At 34.4% G+C, this 17,470-nt stretch overlaps 1 protein-coding gene across 1 annotated transcript; it reads right to left on the reverse strand.

The window, feature by feature from the left end:
* Positions 1–869: 869 nt before the first annotated feature.
* On the reverse strand, positions 870–16,565 carry LOC110459734 (clathrin coat assembly protein AP180-like). Its single transcript, XM_021512141.1, has 5 exons — positions 16,501–16,565; positions 14,303–14,354; positions 7,115–7,369; positions 1,796–1,864; positions 870–1,553 (listed from the first exon to the last, which is right to left on the reverse strand). Exons 2-5 carry the CDS (start codon positions 14,346–14,348, stop codon positions 1,471–1,473), a joined length of 453 nt encoding a protein of 150 aa, XP_021367816.1. The 5' UTR covers positions 14,349–14,354; positions 16,501–16,565; the 3' UTR covers positions 870–1,470.
* Between the last annotated feature and the right edge of the window lie 905 nt (positions 16,566–17,470).

A 17,470-nucleotide genomic window follows, 5' to 3' on the forward strand; every position in this document is an offset into this window, starting at 1 on the left:
TGGCGTTTAAATAAATGTGATTTCATTATGATTAATATATCATACGAAGCCGATCACTATTTTTTTTACAACATTCTACAATTTAAGTGATTTTGAATTTCCTTTGGTGCGATTCGTAACCTGGAAATAATGGCACGAGGACAAAATAAGAACAAATGCGTTTTTTGTTCGGAATGACTTGAACAAAAATGAAATAACTTTGCATTAACTAATACATCAATAAAGCGTGCAGCTTTAACCTCCAAGAAATGCTCAAAATGCAGGAGCCAATGCAATAAATACTCTCATAAACATTACATTATTTTGATACACACGGTGAACACATTACAAAAACTTGAATTGAGAACTCATCTCGATAATTTTATTTCGTAATAACTAGGATACCCCAATATCAACAGACGTTGATATCATTACAATAAATATAATATAATATTCATTTCAATAGCAAAGACTATTTACAAAAGTGTCACGATATTTAATTGTAACTCGCCATGGCATCAAACGTAATGTTGTGTATTATTAATAAACCTTTGAAAATACACAAGAATTAACTGTGCTTAGTGACAACAAAAACATCGACCCTTGTATGCTTCAAGGAAATAGAATATCTTTAAACATACATACACAACCTGTCCATGCCTTCATCTATCTACACGTCTCTGAGGATAGGTTTGTACAAGAGTCTCATTAACAGATAAACCTGTGTATCATACACATCTTATCAGAGAATTATATCTAATATAGACACATTATCAAACACTGCAGGTTCATGTTTAATGTATTTGCTGAAATATTATACATAACAAATGAAGAATATGTTATCATTTAATACATTTATTGCAAAACCATGCAACAATACATATTTTGATAATGTTATTAAAGTACAACCACGCACCAAAATACAATTGCATTAGGATATGTTCAATTACAATATATATTGCAAATGTTTTCATTAATGCATGTATTTTGATTATCAAATGGGATTTCAGTACTAAGATTTTGTTTAGGGTATTGGCATCATTCTCCAAAAAGAAAAAGAAAACAAATACCTTATTTCGAATTGCTAATGTCTCCGTCTCCCGCGCTGCTTTACATATATCCCTTGGGTATTTTGATCATGATAGTTAATTTTATGCTTTTATTTTTTATATTTATATCATTTGTTTATTTGTTTATTCATTATTTTGTTAATTTTGCCGGTATGAACTCAAAGTATCGGAGATCTTCTGGTATTTTGTTTTGTAATATGAATGTTCAAAATGTTTTGAAATACACTAGATTTAACTGCAAAGTAAATTCCAAGCACAATGTTATCAAAGGGTCTGGTCTGGATTCTTGTTGCAGCTCGTCTTGATTAGAGTCAATGCTTGCGACAAAGACGTTTGTTGCTACATAGTTGTTATCCGTCATGCTACCTGTGACACGATATAATCAAAAGAACAACTTGCAGAACGCCTTTATCAAGTCAAGTTATCCGACCAGAAACAGTTTGGTGAAGACTCCGACTAGCAGGACCAGAGGGGACAGTCCATGCTTAATGGATCCACTTTCATCTGTGCAAATAGAATATGTAAATATCGTCAGTACATTAAGTTTGAAATGAGATATATTTGTATTTGTTAAAAAAGACATAAAGGGGGGGGGGGGGGGGGGGAGGGGGTTGATTCGACTTTATGCGTATATAACACTTCAAAACATCACGAAGTTATAAGGTTTTGCATTATTAAAAAGAAATGAAACTTTTATAATTTTAAATAGAACAATGTTTCCAAAAAGATGTTAAACGATGTTTTACCTGTACATTTGTAACGGCAAACTTGACCAGTTCCACATGTTAAATTACAATCAGCAATGGTTGGTGACGCTGTATAACAGAACATAAAATCATTGATGATCCGCTTTCTTATGCGCGGCGGTTGGATACATGTAGTTAATGTAAATATATCCAATTGGTGTGATGTTCTACCACTGGAAGCTTCATTCTATAAGGCTTTTTTAAAACTAGGATTGTAACCTGCCGAAATGATGAAAAACAAGATTTACCAATGTGCGAACAAACCCGTAACTCAAGTTCAAAATAGTTTTAGAGGGCAACAGTATGAAAAAGGAGAGATTAACATGGTAAAACTTTAAAAATAGAATAAATAGAGGAAATACCAACGAATAAAGACAGGGGGTTCCGGGCGAGTAAATGTTTGTTTCTGCTTAATCGACAACACCTGCAACATACATCTATGTCAAGTTAAAGAGATGTCACATCCGTTACCTGGGTACCATGGCAGTGAACACGAAATCAAAAGGCAACCTTATCAACATACTCCAAGCCATTAACCCGCAAAGAAATATGTTATTTCCAAAAAATTAATGATAGCACCAAAAACATATATCTTTTGAAATCCAGTGTTGTACACCCGTCTGCAAGTATTTTTTTTGTTTTAAATCATATAAGGTGTAAGCTCTAAAATACAGAGTCAATTAACTACGACATGTGTACGCCAGTTGGGGAATCATGCATGCCACTATCAAGGTTTCAAAGTATTTGTGATTGATAGCTTTCTGACGTATGGTTTATGTATCTATGCTGTATTGCTGTGGACATATAATAATGGAAACCTTTACAAATGCACAAGAAATCAGATGTCCCTTTTTTGAGCCTTATAAGATATTTACTGATAGTTACAATGTATAAGTGGAAAAGTTAGCAATGAACTGCCAACAAGTCACAGAGCTAGCCGTATACATTTGAAACTTCCACTTATTTTTGGTAAAGGCAAATGGACTAAGATCTGTAGTTTAATTATGATTATTCAAATAACGAAGATAATGTCATTTTTAAAGTACAGTCGTCAATGTCAAAATATTTGAATACTCAAGAAGGTTTATCCATTTTGAATAAAAAAGTAGATATATATATTGCATCTTATTTCAGGCGGATTCGTTTTGCAGTCCGTTTGATTACAAAAAAACTGAACTGTTGTCTTACTATCATTTCTCAGCATTTTTTTTCCCACGTTTTCTAAAACACTTTCCAAAATTATAAACAAATTGTGTCTTTAACAGCAATTTGTTTAATTTAGAAATGTCAGTGAACATTGTTTCCTTTTTACAAATGATAAGGATGTTTTTTAGCGGACCCGTGTGAAATTTCCACTGCAGTGTATTTGAAATCAATTTAGGTAGGATGCGATAATCAAGATGGAATAGAGAGACGCAATGAGCTACATGTACATGTTATCTAACTTAAGAATCCCAAAACCACTGAAAAAAAATGAAAATATGCACTTGAAACTTATTTTCGGCAATGCCTATAGCTCTAATGTATCATTTTTGAAAAGAAGAGTTATACCCTGCATGATTTTTATGAAAACATTATGAATATTAAATAAACAAAATATAATCACAATCATGTTCAAAGTGCTCAATAATCTGCGCGGCCATACTGCGATTTGATCCCTGAACTTCATATTGTTATACTGTCGCTGAAACCAATTGAGGTACCTTGACCATGTGCTTCAGTAATATCAAAACGGAGGTTAAGGGTAGGTTATTTTATGCATTAAACACTGTATTGCAGTGGGACAAGGATACTAATTTAACTAATTTTATTCTAGGTGTGTTTTGTCAGAAGCCAGATTTTATAATTTGATAAACTAACTCTTTATAGCACTAAAGATATAAAGTGTTAACGACAATAATATAAAAGTAGATTTGTGTAGGATGCATTTTAAAATGGTGTTCGCTTGATATATAACTAATCTTAAAATGTTTACATGTTGTTGGTTCTGCTCCTCTGCGTTTTCGACCAGGAACTGGAATATGTTAAATATTGCATTTTTATTACAAACCCTAAAATCAAGCAAAATATACAATTATTCTAAAACTCGATTAACCTATATAGACATTAATACACAATCATGAAATCTTCTCGGCAAACCTTTTTAGTTGCACTAAAACTGGTATATGATGGCCTTCTTTGAAGTTGAAATGTTATCTTGTGTGAAATGGCATTTGTCATTTTGCCTATGACGATGAAGGTTAAACATGTTCATTGGTATTGAATCATGACATAGTTTAAAATGAAGCATTTATGGCAGTTTATAAAAATATTAATGAATAAAGATTAATTAGTGAGATGCTGCTGATATTTTCAACCTTTGCGGATAACAGTTCACGCCCGTCGAATCTGTTTTTCACATTTATTATGTTACACTGTACCGATGCACTGATAGAATGCAATTATGTGTGAAGAGGAGCAATACGTATTAGCTAAAAACGCCATGTCGCAATGCAGATTGGCTGGAACCGTCTCTAGAAAATGAGTCAACATATTACACAAACTACTAAGTTTAAACAGGTATATGCAGGTTCGATGTGTAATTGGCCAAGGAATAATGCTGTTATCTTTTACACCGTTACTATGTTTTGCTTTTAGACTCAATTTTGATCCTAAGATAATGCCTGGACTTAAATATTCGATTATTTTTGAAGTTGGTGTTGAATCAACACTAAAATAAAACTGCTGCAAAAATTACCCGGTATGCAATGGATGCATCAATAATTATGAACAATATTTTTTATGAACAAATGAATGATTTATTTATGAGCAGGTATTTTGTAGGTATATGAAACGTTTTATCATCATTGCAATTATTATATATAAGACATCCTTGCGATTTGTTAATGCTGTCATGTATACTTATATATAGTGTCAGGAGAAGGTTTTACATGTGTAATCTGAACACAAAGTTTGTAAAAGGACATGTGTTCCTTGTATCAGGACACACTTTTATTTAAGTCAAAAGAAACAAAACACATAGTAGTTTGGCGTCAAAGGCAATTAAGTCATGCCACGACCTGATGACGTCAGCCGTTCGGTACGCTGAAATCGCCCTGTTCGATGCGGCCAGATTAACCATATCCATGCTCATGCATGCGGCTTTGGGTCAGGTTTACAACTAAAGTCCAACGGCCGATTGTCCAAGGTCAGGAAGGCTACGCATAAGGTCACGTAGTCAGGTTTACTACATGTATATGTGATTACGTCATCTGCGTAATCGGACAGTTATGGCAAGAACTGCTTCCAACAACGCAAATCACCGACGCATTAATAAGTCAACTAACTGTAATCTATCCGCTGCCCGAGGTAGGTCTACGTTCTCGCCGACCGTATCTGATACCTCGATTAACCCGACGTCATATTCAAAGAAGCTCAGCAATGACAAGACGACGTGAAGGATAGTTTCTACAACAACAGGGCATTTTCACGGATGAGTCCCGATAGCCACTCTATTGTTAAGATGGCAGAAAGCAAGTGAATCGAAGGCATGGTGATCGTTAACAAGACGCCTGTAACATCATGCTCGTTTTGGCGTTGGAAGCGTCACGGTGTTGGGTGGAATGTCGGGCAATGAGCGCAAAGTCCTTTTGATTGCTGACCTAAGCCTGAATGCTCAACGTTACATAGAGCAGGTTTTTTTTTTGTCTTTGAATTTTTTTTATTGCGCCAATCACATATAACATTATTTTACAGATCATTACAGATCTTTTTTTTTTTTTTTTTTTTTTTTAAATAAGGCTGACACTTTCCCATTTTTGCCGGATTTTGTTCGCTGCATTCTGGGTCAACATGTAGACCAAATATAATTATAAATTTCTATAATGTTTAATAAATATTTTATAAGATTCCCAATAAGGAATTGTATAGTATTAAAGATACATTTTTAATCAACAGAATGCAGATATTTAAACCTGTCACATGAACATTTTCAAAAATGCTAAAAAGAAAGTAGCAGGTTTGTTCTTTTAAATAATTTTAAAGCTATCATCTACTGATAAAACATAACAATAGTAATTGAATGTGAGTACGATCCCAAAAAAGGTATTGTAATGTTTCTGTTGCACTACTACAAAAGCTACATTATTCATGCTTTAATTACTTGCGCTTAAAAGGGAAGGAATTTGTAAAGAAAATTCTGTGAAACATTCTGAAATGGAAGGACATTGATGGTTTCCCAATTCGTCTTGATTCAGAGAAATAGCAAAGATAGTGTGTCATCTTTCATAGGATTGTTGAGGATATACTAAAATTATTTTGACGGGATGTCGATATTCTGCAAACGCAAATTACCATGTACAACATTTTCAATATTTTTCCATAGGCGACAATCATTCATTTTCAGCCTGTTGGTACAGCGCTTATTGGGCTGTTAAAATTCATGAAATTAATATATACATGTTTTTTTCTGATCAAAGCAATCAAATGACAGTAAACTGCCACACTCATCAACTAAGTCTTTAACGTAAAAAACACCATTATTAATACGTTTTTAAGCAGACAATTTTTTTAACCAAAGAGGCTGGGAGAGATTATTTTCAGGGGCTGCGAGAAGAGGCTTTACATATTTCCCTAAATTCTTTTCCAACATTTCCCAAAAATGTATCTGGTAATTGACTCCCCTAGTCCAAGTCTTGTTAAAGTCCTGATCCTATCCCTTCCAATATGCTCTATATCATTTATATATGAACCTTTTCTAATCAGCATGATTGTTTGGATCTAAACATTTCTTCATTTACATAAGGTTAAATTATTAACTATATGGGAACATATCTGGAACTTCCTAACCTCCTTCTCGAAAATCATCAAATAGGGTATTTCCTTAGAGCGGATCTTGATACCACATTCATGGTGACAAATGTTGGCAAGTTTCAGCAAGATAACGCACGTGGTCATCTTAAACGCGTCAACGAGGGGTTCGCCTTTAACAGAACATCGATTTGCTTGATTGACCATCGCATATCCCATATCTCAATCCCATAGAGCACATATTTGATCTGTTGGACCGAAGAGTGAGAAATTGACGTCATCAGCCTCAAACTTTGTACCAGTTGAGGGCGGTCTTACGGGACTTTGATCAATGCCAGGGGTCCCTTCACATGATATTAATTTTGCGAACTTGATTTTTACGTACGCTGGATAAACATCAGTGACTCAATTACAGAGATATTTATATTTCGATTTTGACTGTGGGTATATAGCATCAAGTTGAAAATGTCTAATACATTGAGCAATGTAAGAACTCAACTACATTATGTAAACAAATAAAGTAAAACGCACCTATTGGTGTTGCTGCTGTTGTTGTTGTTGCTGCTGTTGTTGTTGCTGCTGTTGTTGCTGCTGTTGTTGGTGGTGCTGCTGTTGGTGGTGCTGCTGTTGGTGATATTTTCCCTGCTTTTGTTGGTGCTCCTTTCGGTGCTGCTGTTGTTGGTGCTGCTGTTGTTGTTACGTTCGTACATGTTGGCATTTTACATATACCATTGCTCCCACATTTTGCCTTTTCTTTCTGATTCGATGAACAAAAATCCAATCCGTCTGAAATTTAAAACGTTTCTTTTACTATCGCATGCACAATTAAACAGTGATATTTTGTTTTAGTGGTTGATGTTTACTCTAGATTACTTTAAAAAAAGGTTCGATGAATCGAATTGTAATACACACAATCACAACAGAAAATCCTTTTTATTTCTTTTTGATCGATAAATAAACGATCTGACGAGTGGTACATTTTATTTATTATGTTATTCGAAAAAACACTCCGGCATATATAATTGATCCCGATACGCTTTCTCTATATACCGATGACTGACGAAAGGACGCATTACATGCATTTTGTTTGGAGCTTGCTGGGCCACAAAAATAGTTCCAGAGACGTTTCCCCCCATGAACCTTTCACATGGGCAAACAATCATTTCAACTCTTTTCATCAATCAATGTTTTAATAAGTATTATAACAACATTAAATATTATTTTTTTATACGAAAACAATTCAACGGATTGACGATTAACAAAATAGCAGTGACGTCACATATTTGGCACAACGGCGTGTGCACTGTCAAAGTTAGGGTCATCAAAATACACATCGAAATCTGCACTTTTTTAATTTACAGGGACTTGAAGCGATTGTCACACTCTATCACAAAGGCGCGTTTTTTTGGAGGGGGTTGTTGGTGAATGTGAACCCCCATGTTTCTACCTGTCACTGAGCCAAATAATATACTGTGGAATCCGCCCTGAAACTGGAACACTGATGAAGTTGACTTGTAACACGTGTTCGGCAATGATTGTGTATGTCGTAGAAAATCAAGTGGAATTTAAACATGCAGCTGTTGAATTTGTGTGAATCTAATACTCGTGTTCATGTAATACTGAATTTATCAAACTCGTTTATTAATTTCATTCTTGCACAGTGCCCCTGCCTCTGCCATCAATGCAAACAGTTTCTCCGGTAACTTGGTCAGCCATTTTGTTTACAAACGTAGACGTTGTAGTGTGTAGGGTGGTGACCTGACTCATTTGCATTTGTGAGTGACGTGTCCTATATTGTTATTATTGAACGGGAATATTACACAGAAATAGCCTGTATTGTATAATAAAAAGTAATTTTCTCTTGTATTGTTTTTATCGTTTTTATTAAACAAAAACGATAAACATGATTTTGCTAAATTGAATTAGCAGCCACAATAGCAGCAATACTGCATCATATGTCAGGTCAGGAATCGAGAAACGAATACACCTGCTGTTACCCGATGCATAATATAAGAGGCAATTAATGTGGTATACCCCTGCAGAATTTGAGATGTGTTTGCCCTTTACCTGGGTACTTGTGAACACAGAAGCGACCACACTTTCTTCTGGGACCGTTACAATTCTCTCTGCCTTCCAACTACCTTTTTTGCTACCTAGCGCCCTTCTTTCTATTTTTAACTTCGCTATCTTTGATTAACTTAATGCACCATTCATGTTACTGATTTAAACAGTTACGGCGACTCCTAGTATAACACTATGTACTTCAAATTAACGATATAATATATTGCTTGAAATATAAAACAGTGTTTCATGCATTTGTTCGAAGATGAAACTTGCGAATTACTATACTTATGTTGTGTTTGTGTTTACCATAATGTTGTATACAGATTGACAGTTGTAAGTTTTAACATTATCTTCACCATCTTTGCCATCTCAACCAGATATCCACAGTGGGTATTTGTTCAATGCTAAAAAAGTACAGTCCATGGGCAATACGCAAGAAATCACAGTATATGATCGAAGCTGTTAATATGCCATTAAGCAGAATAGTATTTACTTGTTGTGCATCTGATAGATACTAAAACATGTACTTCCTTGGTCCATCAGCTTCTTACCATAACCATAACTAGTTTTTCAGCAACAAATTACTTTTTCAAACCTTGTTCCGATTTATGACTAATTGCAGATAGAAACTATTTTATTTTATTTTGCATACTTACCTGTCAAACCAAGGCGACTGTAATATATTTGAAATTCGACCGGATGTTTCAGGATCATAGACCATTCAGTTACAGTATAACAACGTTCTCTTATATTTCTCTTTTTTTTTTTTTTTAACTAATATCTTTTTACATTCACATCGATATATCGTTTAGGGGGTTTCCAAACTGGCCTCTCCTTTGATTTTAATTTTCTTTTGGTGAGATGTAGACCTAAACCTTATCACAACAAAAACACCCATTACAATTCGAACGAGTACTTGGTTGGTTTTTCCTATATGCGTTAAACTAAAATTCTCAAAAAGCCGGAGTTTTTCCCCAAAAGACGAATATTTTCAAATTAACAATGCACTGAAGGATCATTTATGACGTAACCAAAACTATGGATCATGTACTACAGTATACATATAAAAAAACTTACTTTGGTTAGTAATCAGATATGTACAGATAAATGAACAGCCAGAAGTCATCTCAAGCAATGACATTTTCCAGACAAAAAATGGGTTCATCTTAGAATAAAATTATTTTGTAACTTTTGGATATATATAGACTAGGTCCTGAACTACCAGTGACAAAACTATCAATCCAAAGTATGAGGTGGAACATATTCAAAGAAGGGATCAAATAACTATATGGTCTATACATAAAAATTCATGACTATATGAATAGTCTAATCATTATGATTAAAAACTGACAGAAAAGAAGAAAACAATGTTCAAGTTTGGATGGAATGAGTATTTAATCAACAGAGAAGATGTTTGGAAAAGATTCGATGATAGATTCCTTTTCAAGATGGCCACCAAAATATTCATTTTACTGCCCAATAATTTTTCAGATTCATAGACAACTATCAATGGAATTGGATTTTGTGTTTGGTTGCTACTTTGTTTATATATATATGTATTTCACAGCAGATAAAGTATGTTTGATGTAGAAATACACATTTCCATAGTTCTTAGACCAAGTTACCATGCGCAATAGTAATATTTAATTGGATTATTATCATTTGGTGTCGTGTACTGAATCCAAACATTATATTTATTCTGGCTTTTGTGTTTGGAACAAATCTGACAACGGATGAGGTCTTGAGAGTGCTGATAAACGTATCATTCATAATCCTTACGAATTCTGACTTTGCTCTCTAGGACAGAACTAGTTGTGTTCACCCTCTGAGGCAAAAGGTTCATTTGATGTCCAAGTTCTCTGTCTTGTATGTCAGTTTCCGGTGATCTTTTATTCATGCAGTCACAATCTTTAGCACTTCACCAATTATATCAATGAAGCAATTTGGTATTAATAGAGTTCTAAAAAAATACAATGCTTAAGCCGGCTATGATACAATCCATCGGGATTAAGTAACTGTTCTGTCAATGTTAGCCTGTAGATCAGAATGTTGGCTCTGACCAGTCTTTAAATATGAGGGCGTACTGGTATTAATACCAGATGACTCTAACATTGATAGGACATTTCTAAATCCACGAGCAACGATTTACATCATTTTGGCTTCCAGGGAATGGTCCTACTGTGTCCAAATTGTAGGCATCAGGTAGAGCTATGCTCATGAATTTAAGATAATTACACTCATTCTGGCCACCGTAAGACATTATCTGAAGTTTATGGTCAGCCCTTTTTTAGCTCACCTGCCCGAAGGCCAAGTGAGCTTATGCCATTGTGCAGCGTCCGTCGTCCGTCCTTTTCCTTTAAAACGCTACTTGTCCTCAACGGCCCAATAGATTTTGACAAAATGTGGTCAGAAGCATCGTTGGGGGAACAGTGAGTGTGGGGCCCCCTCCCCCCTGGGGACAGATTGGCGGGCCCATTAGGGGAAATAGAGGTAAAAACTTTTATCCTAATTTAGTCTGGAGCATCCTTGGGCCAAGGGGACTCAATTTTGTATAAGCAGTGGGTGTGGTCTCCCAGGGGGCAGAAGGGCGGGGCCTAATAGGGTAAATAGAGGTAAAACCTTCTTCGACCATCGGGATTAAGGGATTTTATCCTTCTGGAGCATCCTTGGGCCAAGGGGACCTAATTTTGTATAAATTGTGGGTATGACTCCCCTAGAGGCTTAGGGGTGGGGCTCTGTTTGAAGTTTGTTCTCGCTATATCTCAAGTACTGGAAAAATCTTTCTGAAATTAAATATGTATTTACAGCACCTACCATTGAGTGCTATATCTTTACTTCATACCAATTATTTTAAACACATTTAGGTGAGCGATACAGGCCCTCTGGGCCTCTTGTTTTAATATAAATATATTTGCCATGTACTTAGGCAGTCACTTTGTCAAAATGTTTCTGAGAATAAAGTATTTCTGTGAAAGTATATGTTCCCTACTAAAATGATAAGGACCGAAGAACACATGAACTATAGGTGTATTCAATGCTTATACTACAGAATGACAAGTTTGTACTGAAGAAGAAAGAAAAGTGATAAAGTATGAATGAATTTTGAGAAACGGTTCTTTGATCAACCTGTCCAAGCTTTGCAGTCAGGGTCATAGAAGAGACAAACATTGAGAGTGATGGCTGATTGATTCTTTGATAAGATGTACATGTACGACATTTCTAAAAGGTCATCAATTATTTCAGATGACCTACTTCATAATGGAGAATTCAAAGACTCTTTTCCTTTTAGTATAACCTGTGTACAAGGTTTGAGGTCATTTCCAATAAGAAGAAATGAGAATACACGTGATGACGCAAAACACATTATTTTATTTTATTTTTAAGTTTATGATTTGAGATTCCTTCTGACATCTGCTCTTTGTGCTGCTTTTCCACGCACGACAGATTTCACGAATCAAATCTTACATGTAAATTCATACATAATCCAGGTATGGGTTAATTGTAGAATATGAGACTTGGCGACTGTTAGAAGGCGGTACGGACTGTTTGGTAACCGTTTGACATACTTAACTCTGATATTGACAAAACTTTCCCCAATGATCTGACAACAGGCGTATGTTCGCACACACAGATGGTACGAATAGTATGGTTGTACATTATTACAATTTATATATTATATATTTTATACTATGAAATACCCCTTTTGGTAACGACAACAGCAAGTTAATACAGATTATAGTTCGAACTCCAAATCGGTAAGACTATCGTATAGTGAGCACATGAAATATCTACATAAGGTAGGTTGGAGAGACCATGGATAATAGGACCATACGATCCGGAAGAGTAAGCGTCTTTCATTATTATATTTTAAAGCAATTACCGAACCGTTTTTACCAACGTTTCGCAATCATTTTTTTTTTTTTTTATCTGACATAAGCGCATAGGGGTTGTTATTCTTTCTATTGGACGAAACTGAAGTATCCGGAGAAAACCCACGTGGTCGAGCAGGTGAGAACCGAGCGCACAGTCAGATCGCCACCCGACCCGCCATTATTAGTTTTGACGAGAAGAAAATGGTGTCATTGATTCAAAATTACATTGTGAAAACTACGATGGCCGACAAGAGCCTGACAAAAATATATGAATTTTCATATCTTTTTGTACCACGGTACACTTTCATATTGTACACAAAGATATGAAAATTCAAATGTTTGTGTACCATGTAAAAGTTTACCATGGTACACAAAGATATGAAAATTCAAATGTTTGTGTACCATGTAAAAGTGTACCATGGTACATAATGATTATAAACAACTTTACTTTCACATGTATATGTACCAACAGCCGATATCAGTCGGCAAAATGATTTGAATTTTCATATCTTTCTGTACACACTTTTGCCCGTTACAAAAATAAGAAAGATTCTCTCCTTTTAGTACCGCGTTACACTTTTTTCATTTCTTTTTGTACCACCTACGGTACAAATAGATATGAAAAAAATGTACCACCAGAGCATCGGAATGTTGTTATCGGACACTATGACCAGAACTGACCCCGAATAGTGAAGCCCTAATTACAACGTCGAAACAAGCCTTTCATTAATCACTGCTGAAAAACAGAGGTAGTTGCAATTGTGTAAATACAATGTATTGGGGCCTTGACAGCGTCTCCAAAATAAAGGGAAAAAGAACATCTGTAACCCCCCCCCCNCACACACACACACACACACACACACACACACACACACCCCGCCCAAAAGATATAAAAGGGTAGACTATTTATCCTTCGAAGTAATTAAATTGATTGTCTCATTTGTCCCCTTGTCCCATGCGGACCCCATCGGCGTTTTCAACTGATTTGGAGTTTCTTTCATTTGAGAAGTTGAATCGCATAGAATACATTCGAAATGTAAATAAAAAATAATCGATAATGACTTCCTTTTTAACGTAAAACTTTTATAAAATTCGGTAAAGGATATTGAACAGTTGATTTCAATTTAAACGAGTAAATAATAGTTTGGTAGCTCATTTGGTGTAATCAAAATAACAAGACATTCCGTGCGATAACATTTCATTGTATGTGATGACAGCCTTATCAGGGTGTAATTTGTCATACTTGGTAACCTTTACGTCTGATAGTTTCATATGTTTCTGTACCATGGCTGTTTTCGGCCGTTATTTTGTTACAAAAGCAACGGGTAGATTTTATTTCTGCTTTCATATCTTTGCGTACCATGGTACACTTTTACATGGTACACACAGATTTTAATTCAATATCTGTGTGTACCATGTAAAAGTGTACCAGAGTACAAAAAGATATGAAAATTCATATATTTTTGTCAGGCTCTTGTCGTTGTCGGCCATCGTAGAAAACATTTTAACTAGTCATTTATGATACAAAACTTTTACATACATGAGACTTTGGGAAGTTTGGGAACACAAGCTATTTAAAACTGTATATGCTAATATGACGTCAGTAGAGACTACCAAGTTCATTTGTCACACCATGATCGCAAATTTCCCAAAATCTGTGTAGAGTTATTGTGTTTTTACTGAAGTGCATTCTACTAATTCCAAAATAAATAAGATTGACCATTTTTTACCTTTGACTAAATCTAGAAAGAAAAGGTACTGACACAAGTGAATGTATACTCACTTGTAACGGATATCAGGACTACGATAACAATGGCAATCCCCTTCATGTTAGCCTGAAAGATATACAGTTTAAATAAATACCTTTTAGTCGGAAAAGAAATATAATATTTCCTGATATCATTTTTCAAAACGAAACTATAGCAAATGTGTCAACTCATAAACATCTTGGTGTATTTTTTTCTGAAGATGGTAAGTGGCACACCATATCAACTATATTTATAATAAAGCTTGTAAACATATACATTTTTTGAAATCTGTAAAATATAAAATGAGTCGTAAAACACTAATTATCACTATATGTATCGCTTATATTAGACCTATACTTGAATATGGTGATATCATTTTTGATCATTGTACTCAGCAGGAGGCAACTTTACTTGAATCTATTCAAATAGAGGCTACCCGAATAATTACAGGACTGCGTAAAGGAACTTCACACTATAAACTTTATTGTGAACTTGGTTGGGACACCCTTGCTGCAAGACGTAAAAACACAGACTTATTTTTCTATACAAAATTCTTACAGGAACTGCAACCACTTATTTAACTGAATTAATTGAACCCTTTTTCAACAATATGAACTCATACCTTTTAAGAAATGAAAGAATCTTTACAATTCCTGTGTGCAGAACAAATACTTATGCCAAAAGCTTTATTCCGTCTTCACTTAAAGATTATCATGAACTTGCAGCAAGGGTTGACCTGACTAACATCACATCATTATACCATATTTTTTTTTAAGAAGAGCTGTAAGTGATCATATTATTAGACACATATAGCAACTTTACCTATGTCAACGCAGGTGATAGAAAATACAACATCATACTCTGTCAACTTCTACAAGTAACCTTAATTTTGATCTACATAGAGATCATCTTCCCGAATCACCAACTTGTACCTGTGGTAATGCCCATGAAACAGTACATCATTTTTTTTCTCATTTGTAATAAGTATGATGAACCACGTAAAACCATCACAATCACTACACTCTGGATGTACATTTGTACTTCTATCTGGCTGTGGTGATTGTGATGAACAAACCGATGTAAATATATTTGAATATACTGCCGAGTTTGTCACAGCTACACATAGATTTCCACATATATAATACATTATATATTTCTGATTTGATATTATGTCTCTAAAATATGTAAACCATCAGTTACGACTGCTTCTACATCATAAACATTGTGTGTCATCATCACCCTTTCTTTATCCTTTGGCCGCCTTTCCCCCTTTTGATCTGATAGGCAAATATTTTGTATGTTTTGTATGCTATGTATCATTCATTATAATTATTGCAGTGTTGTTTTATGTGATAGAATAATTACTAAGTAAGGACAATATCATAATGGTGGACCAATTTATTTTGCATCTTTCTGTTTACTCAATTTTGTCATTCATTTATTAAAAAAAAAAAAAAAAAAATCTAAAAAGAATGCAAAATCCTTGTTTTATCTTCTTATTAACAAATTGTTACAAAATATTGATTTGAATCCACCGACACATCAAAATCTGCCCAATTCTCTCTTTCTTAATGATGTTAACTATGCAAATCAGAATGCAGTAGCCATGACTGGCCCCAAAACTCATGGATGGATGACCAGTGGCTAATAAGCCAATATGGACATTTTTGGTCTGTATCCCATGAGTGGATGGCATCCTGTCATAGATGCTGGATTCGAGGCTCCAAACAAATATAAGTTTGGAAAACATAGTGAATACACTATTTCACATATTATGACAACTCTTAAAATTTGTCCTTACTTCCAAACTCATATCTCATATTTAAACATTTTTTGTTTCATACTTAAAAATAACAACATACTATATCATATGTATATATATATTTATACACTCATTGTTACCGTTAGGAGAGAACTAATATAGTCTATGCCTGTTGTTAAATCCTTTTTCTAAATGAAATATAATTTGTTGAAATTGAAATTTGAATAAATATACCTAATAATTAATTCCATCAATGTCTGGCACAAATTAAGGCTGTTTCACTTTTACTTATATCATTTTTTTATCTATCTATATATTGTCTCTAGCGGGATTAAATGTGCTATATTTCAACATAATAATACTGGAATGCAATTTGTTTAGATCCTAATATTCCAAAATATTAATCACAAAGTCTTGTTATACACAGGACAATCGTTTGCATCAAATGACTGATCAAGTCGCGTTACATACCTGTTAGATGGAACCGTACCCGCAACCGCTAGATTTAGTTGTTCACACATCCGTTTGTATATCAGGGTTATTTACATATTGCCTTAGAAACACGATCAACTACATTTATCACACTCTAAACAAACCACACACGAGCCCGGGTAAACGTGGTTTAAAAAAATGTGTATATCCCTTATCGCAACAGAAACACTGATCTTGGTATATTTAAGTAACATCAATGTTGCTTCTTGTTTTGGCCAGTTATTATCCGGATATTTGACCTATGAGCGTCATACTGAACGGAGTTATGTTCAATACTGTAGTTTCACAACATGGATAAACAGATAAGGTGGAAATGTAACAAGCACGGTAATGCTAGAGGGAAGTGGAACGCAATTAAGAGTTTATACAATAATTTGTTAGTGACTCTAAACATAATTAATGTTCATTCTATTTCACATATATTCTTGTCAAAAAACCTAGTTGTTATACTGGAGAAAAAGTATTTGGAAAAGTTATTAGGGGTTTAATGACGGATGTTTTGCTAATTATATTGCATTCATTTGCAACTAATCTACTTGTTCGTTTTTGTTTTTGTTCTATTTCTAGGAAGCGGCTTGGTTCTCCAAGGATTTAGTTACTTTACCAATTGGCATCCTACATTTCATTCCGAATACGGGATTTATAAATTTTACTACAATATCTCATTAAGATATTAACAGTTGTCAAAAATACAATATCACAAACAAATATGTAAAAATATTGTCACAAACATATTTTGAAAAAAGCTAAATACACATGCATACTTAAGTAAATGTCATCGTTAGAATAAAACACCTTGAATTTATAGGTTTATGTGCAAAGCGCATGTTATAATAAATTAAAATTCGTGCTTACGTGCATTTTTACAAAATCAGAGAGCTGAACAGACACATTGCTATGTTTGTCATTGTAAGTTGACGCTAAGTAACTAATGTTCTATATCTAATAT

This window comes from Mizuhopecten yessoensis, unplaced genomic scaffold, assembly GCF_002113885.1.
Source record: "Mizuhopecten yessoensis strain PY_sf001 unplaced genomic scaffold, ASM211388v2 scaffold10203, whole genome shotgun sequence".
NCBI lineage: Eukaryota > Metazoa > Mollusca > Bivalvia > Pectinida > Pectinidae > Mizuhopecten > Mizuhopecten yessoensis.

Coding starts and splice junctions, on each gene's coding strand:
- LOC110459734 (XM_021512141.1), bottom strand. CDS start 14,348: ATGAAGGGGATTGCCATTGTTATCGTAGTCCTGATATCCGTTACAA. Junction 7,370..14,302: donor AGTCCTGATATCCGTTACAA/GTGAGTATACAT, acceptor TTTAAATTTCAG/ACGGATTGGATTTTTGTTCA. Junction 1,554..1,795: donor TTGCCGTTACAAATGTACAG/GTAAAACATCGT, acceptor CTATTTGCACAG/ATGAAAGTGGATCCATTAAG.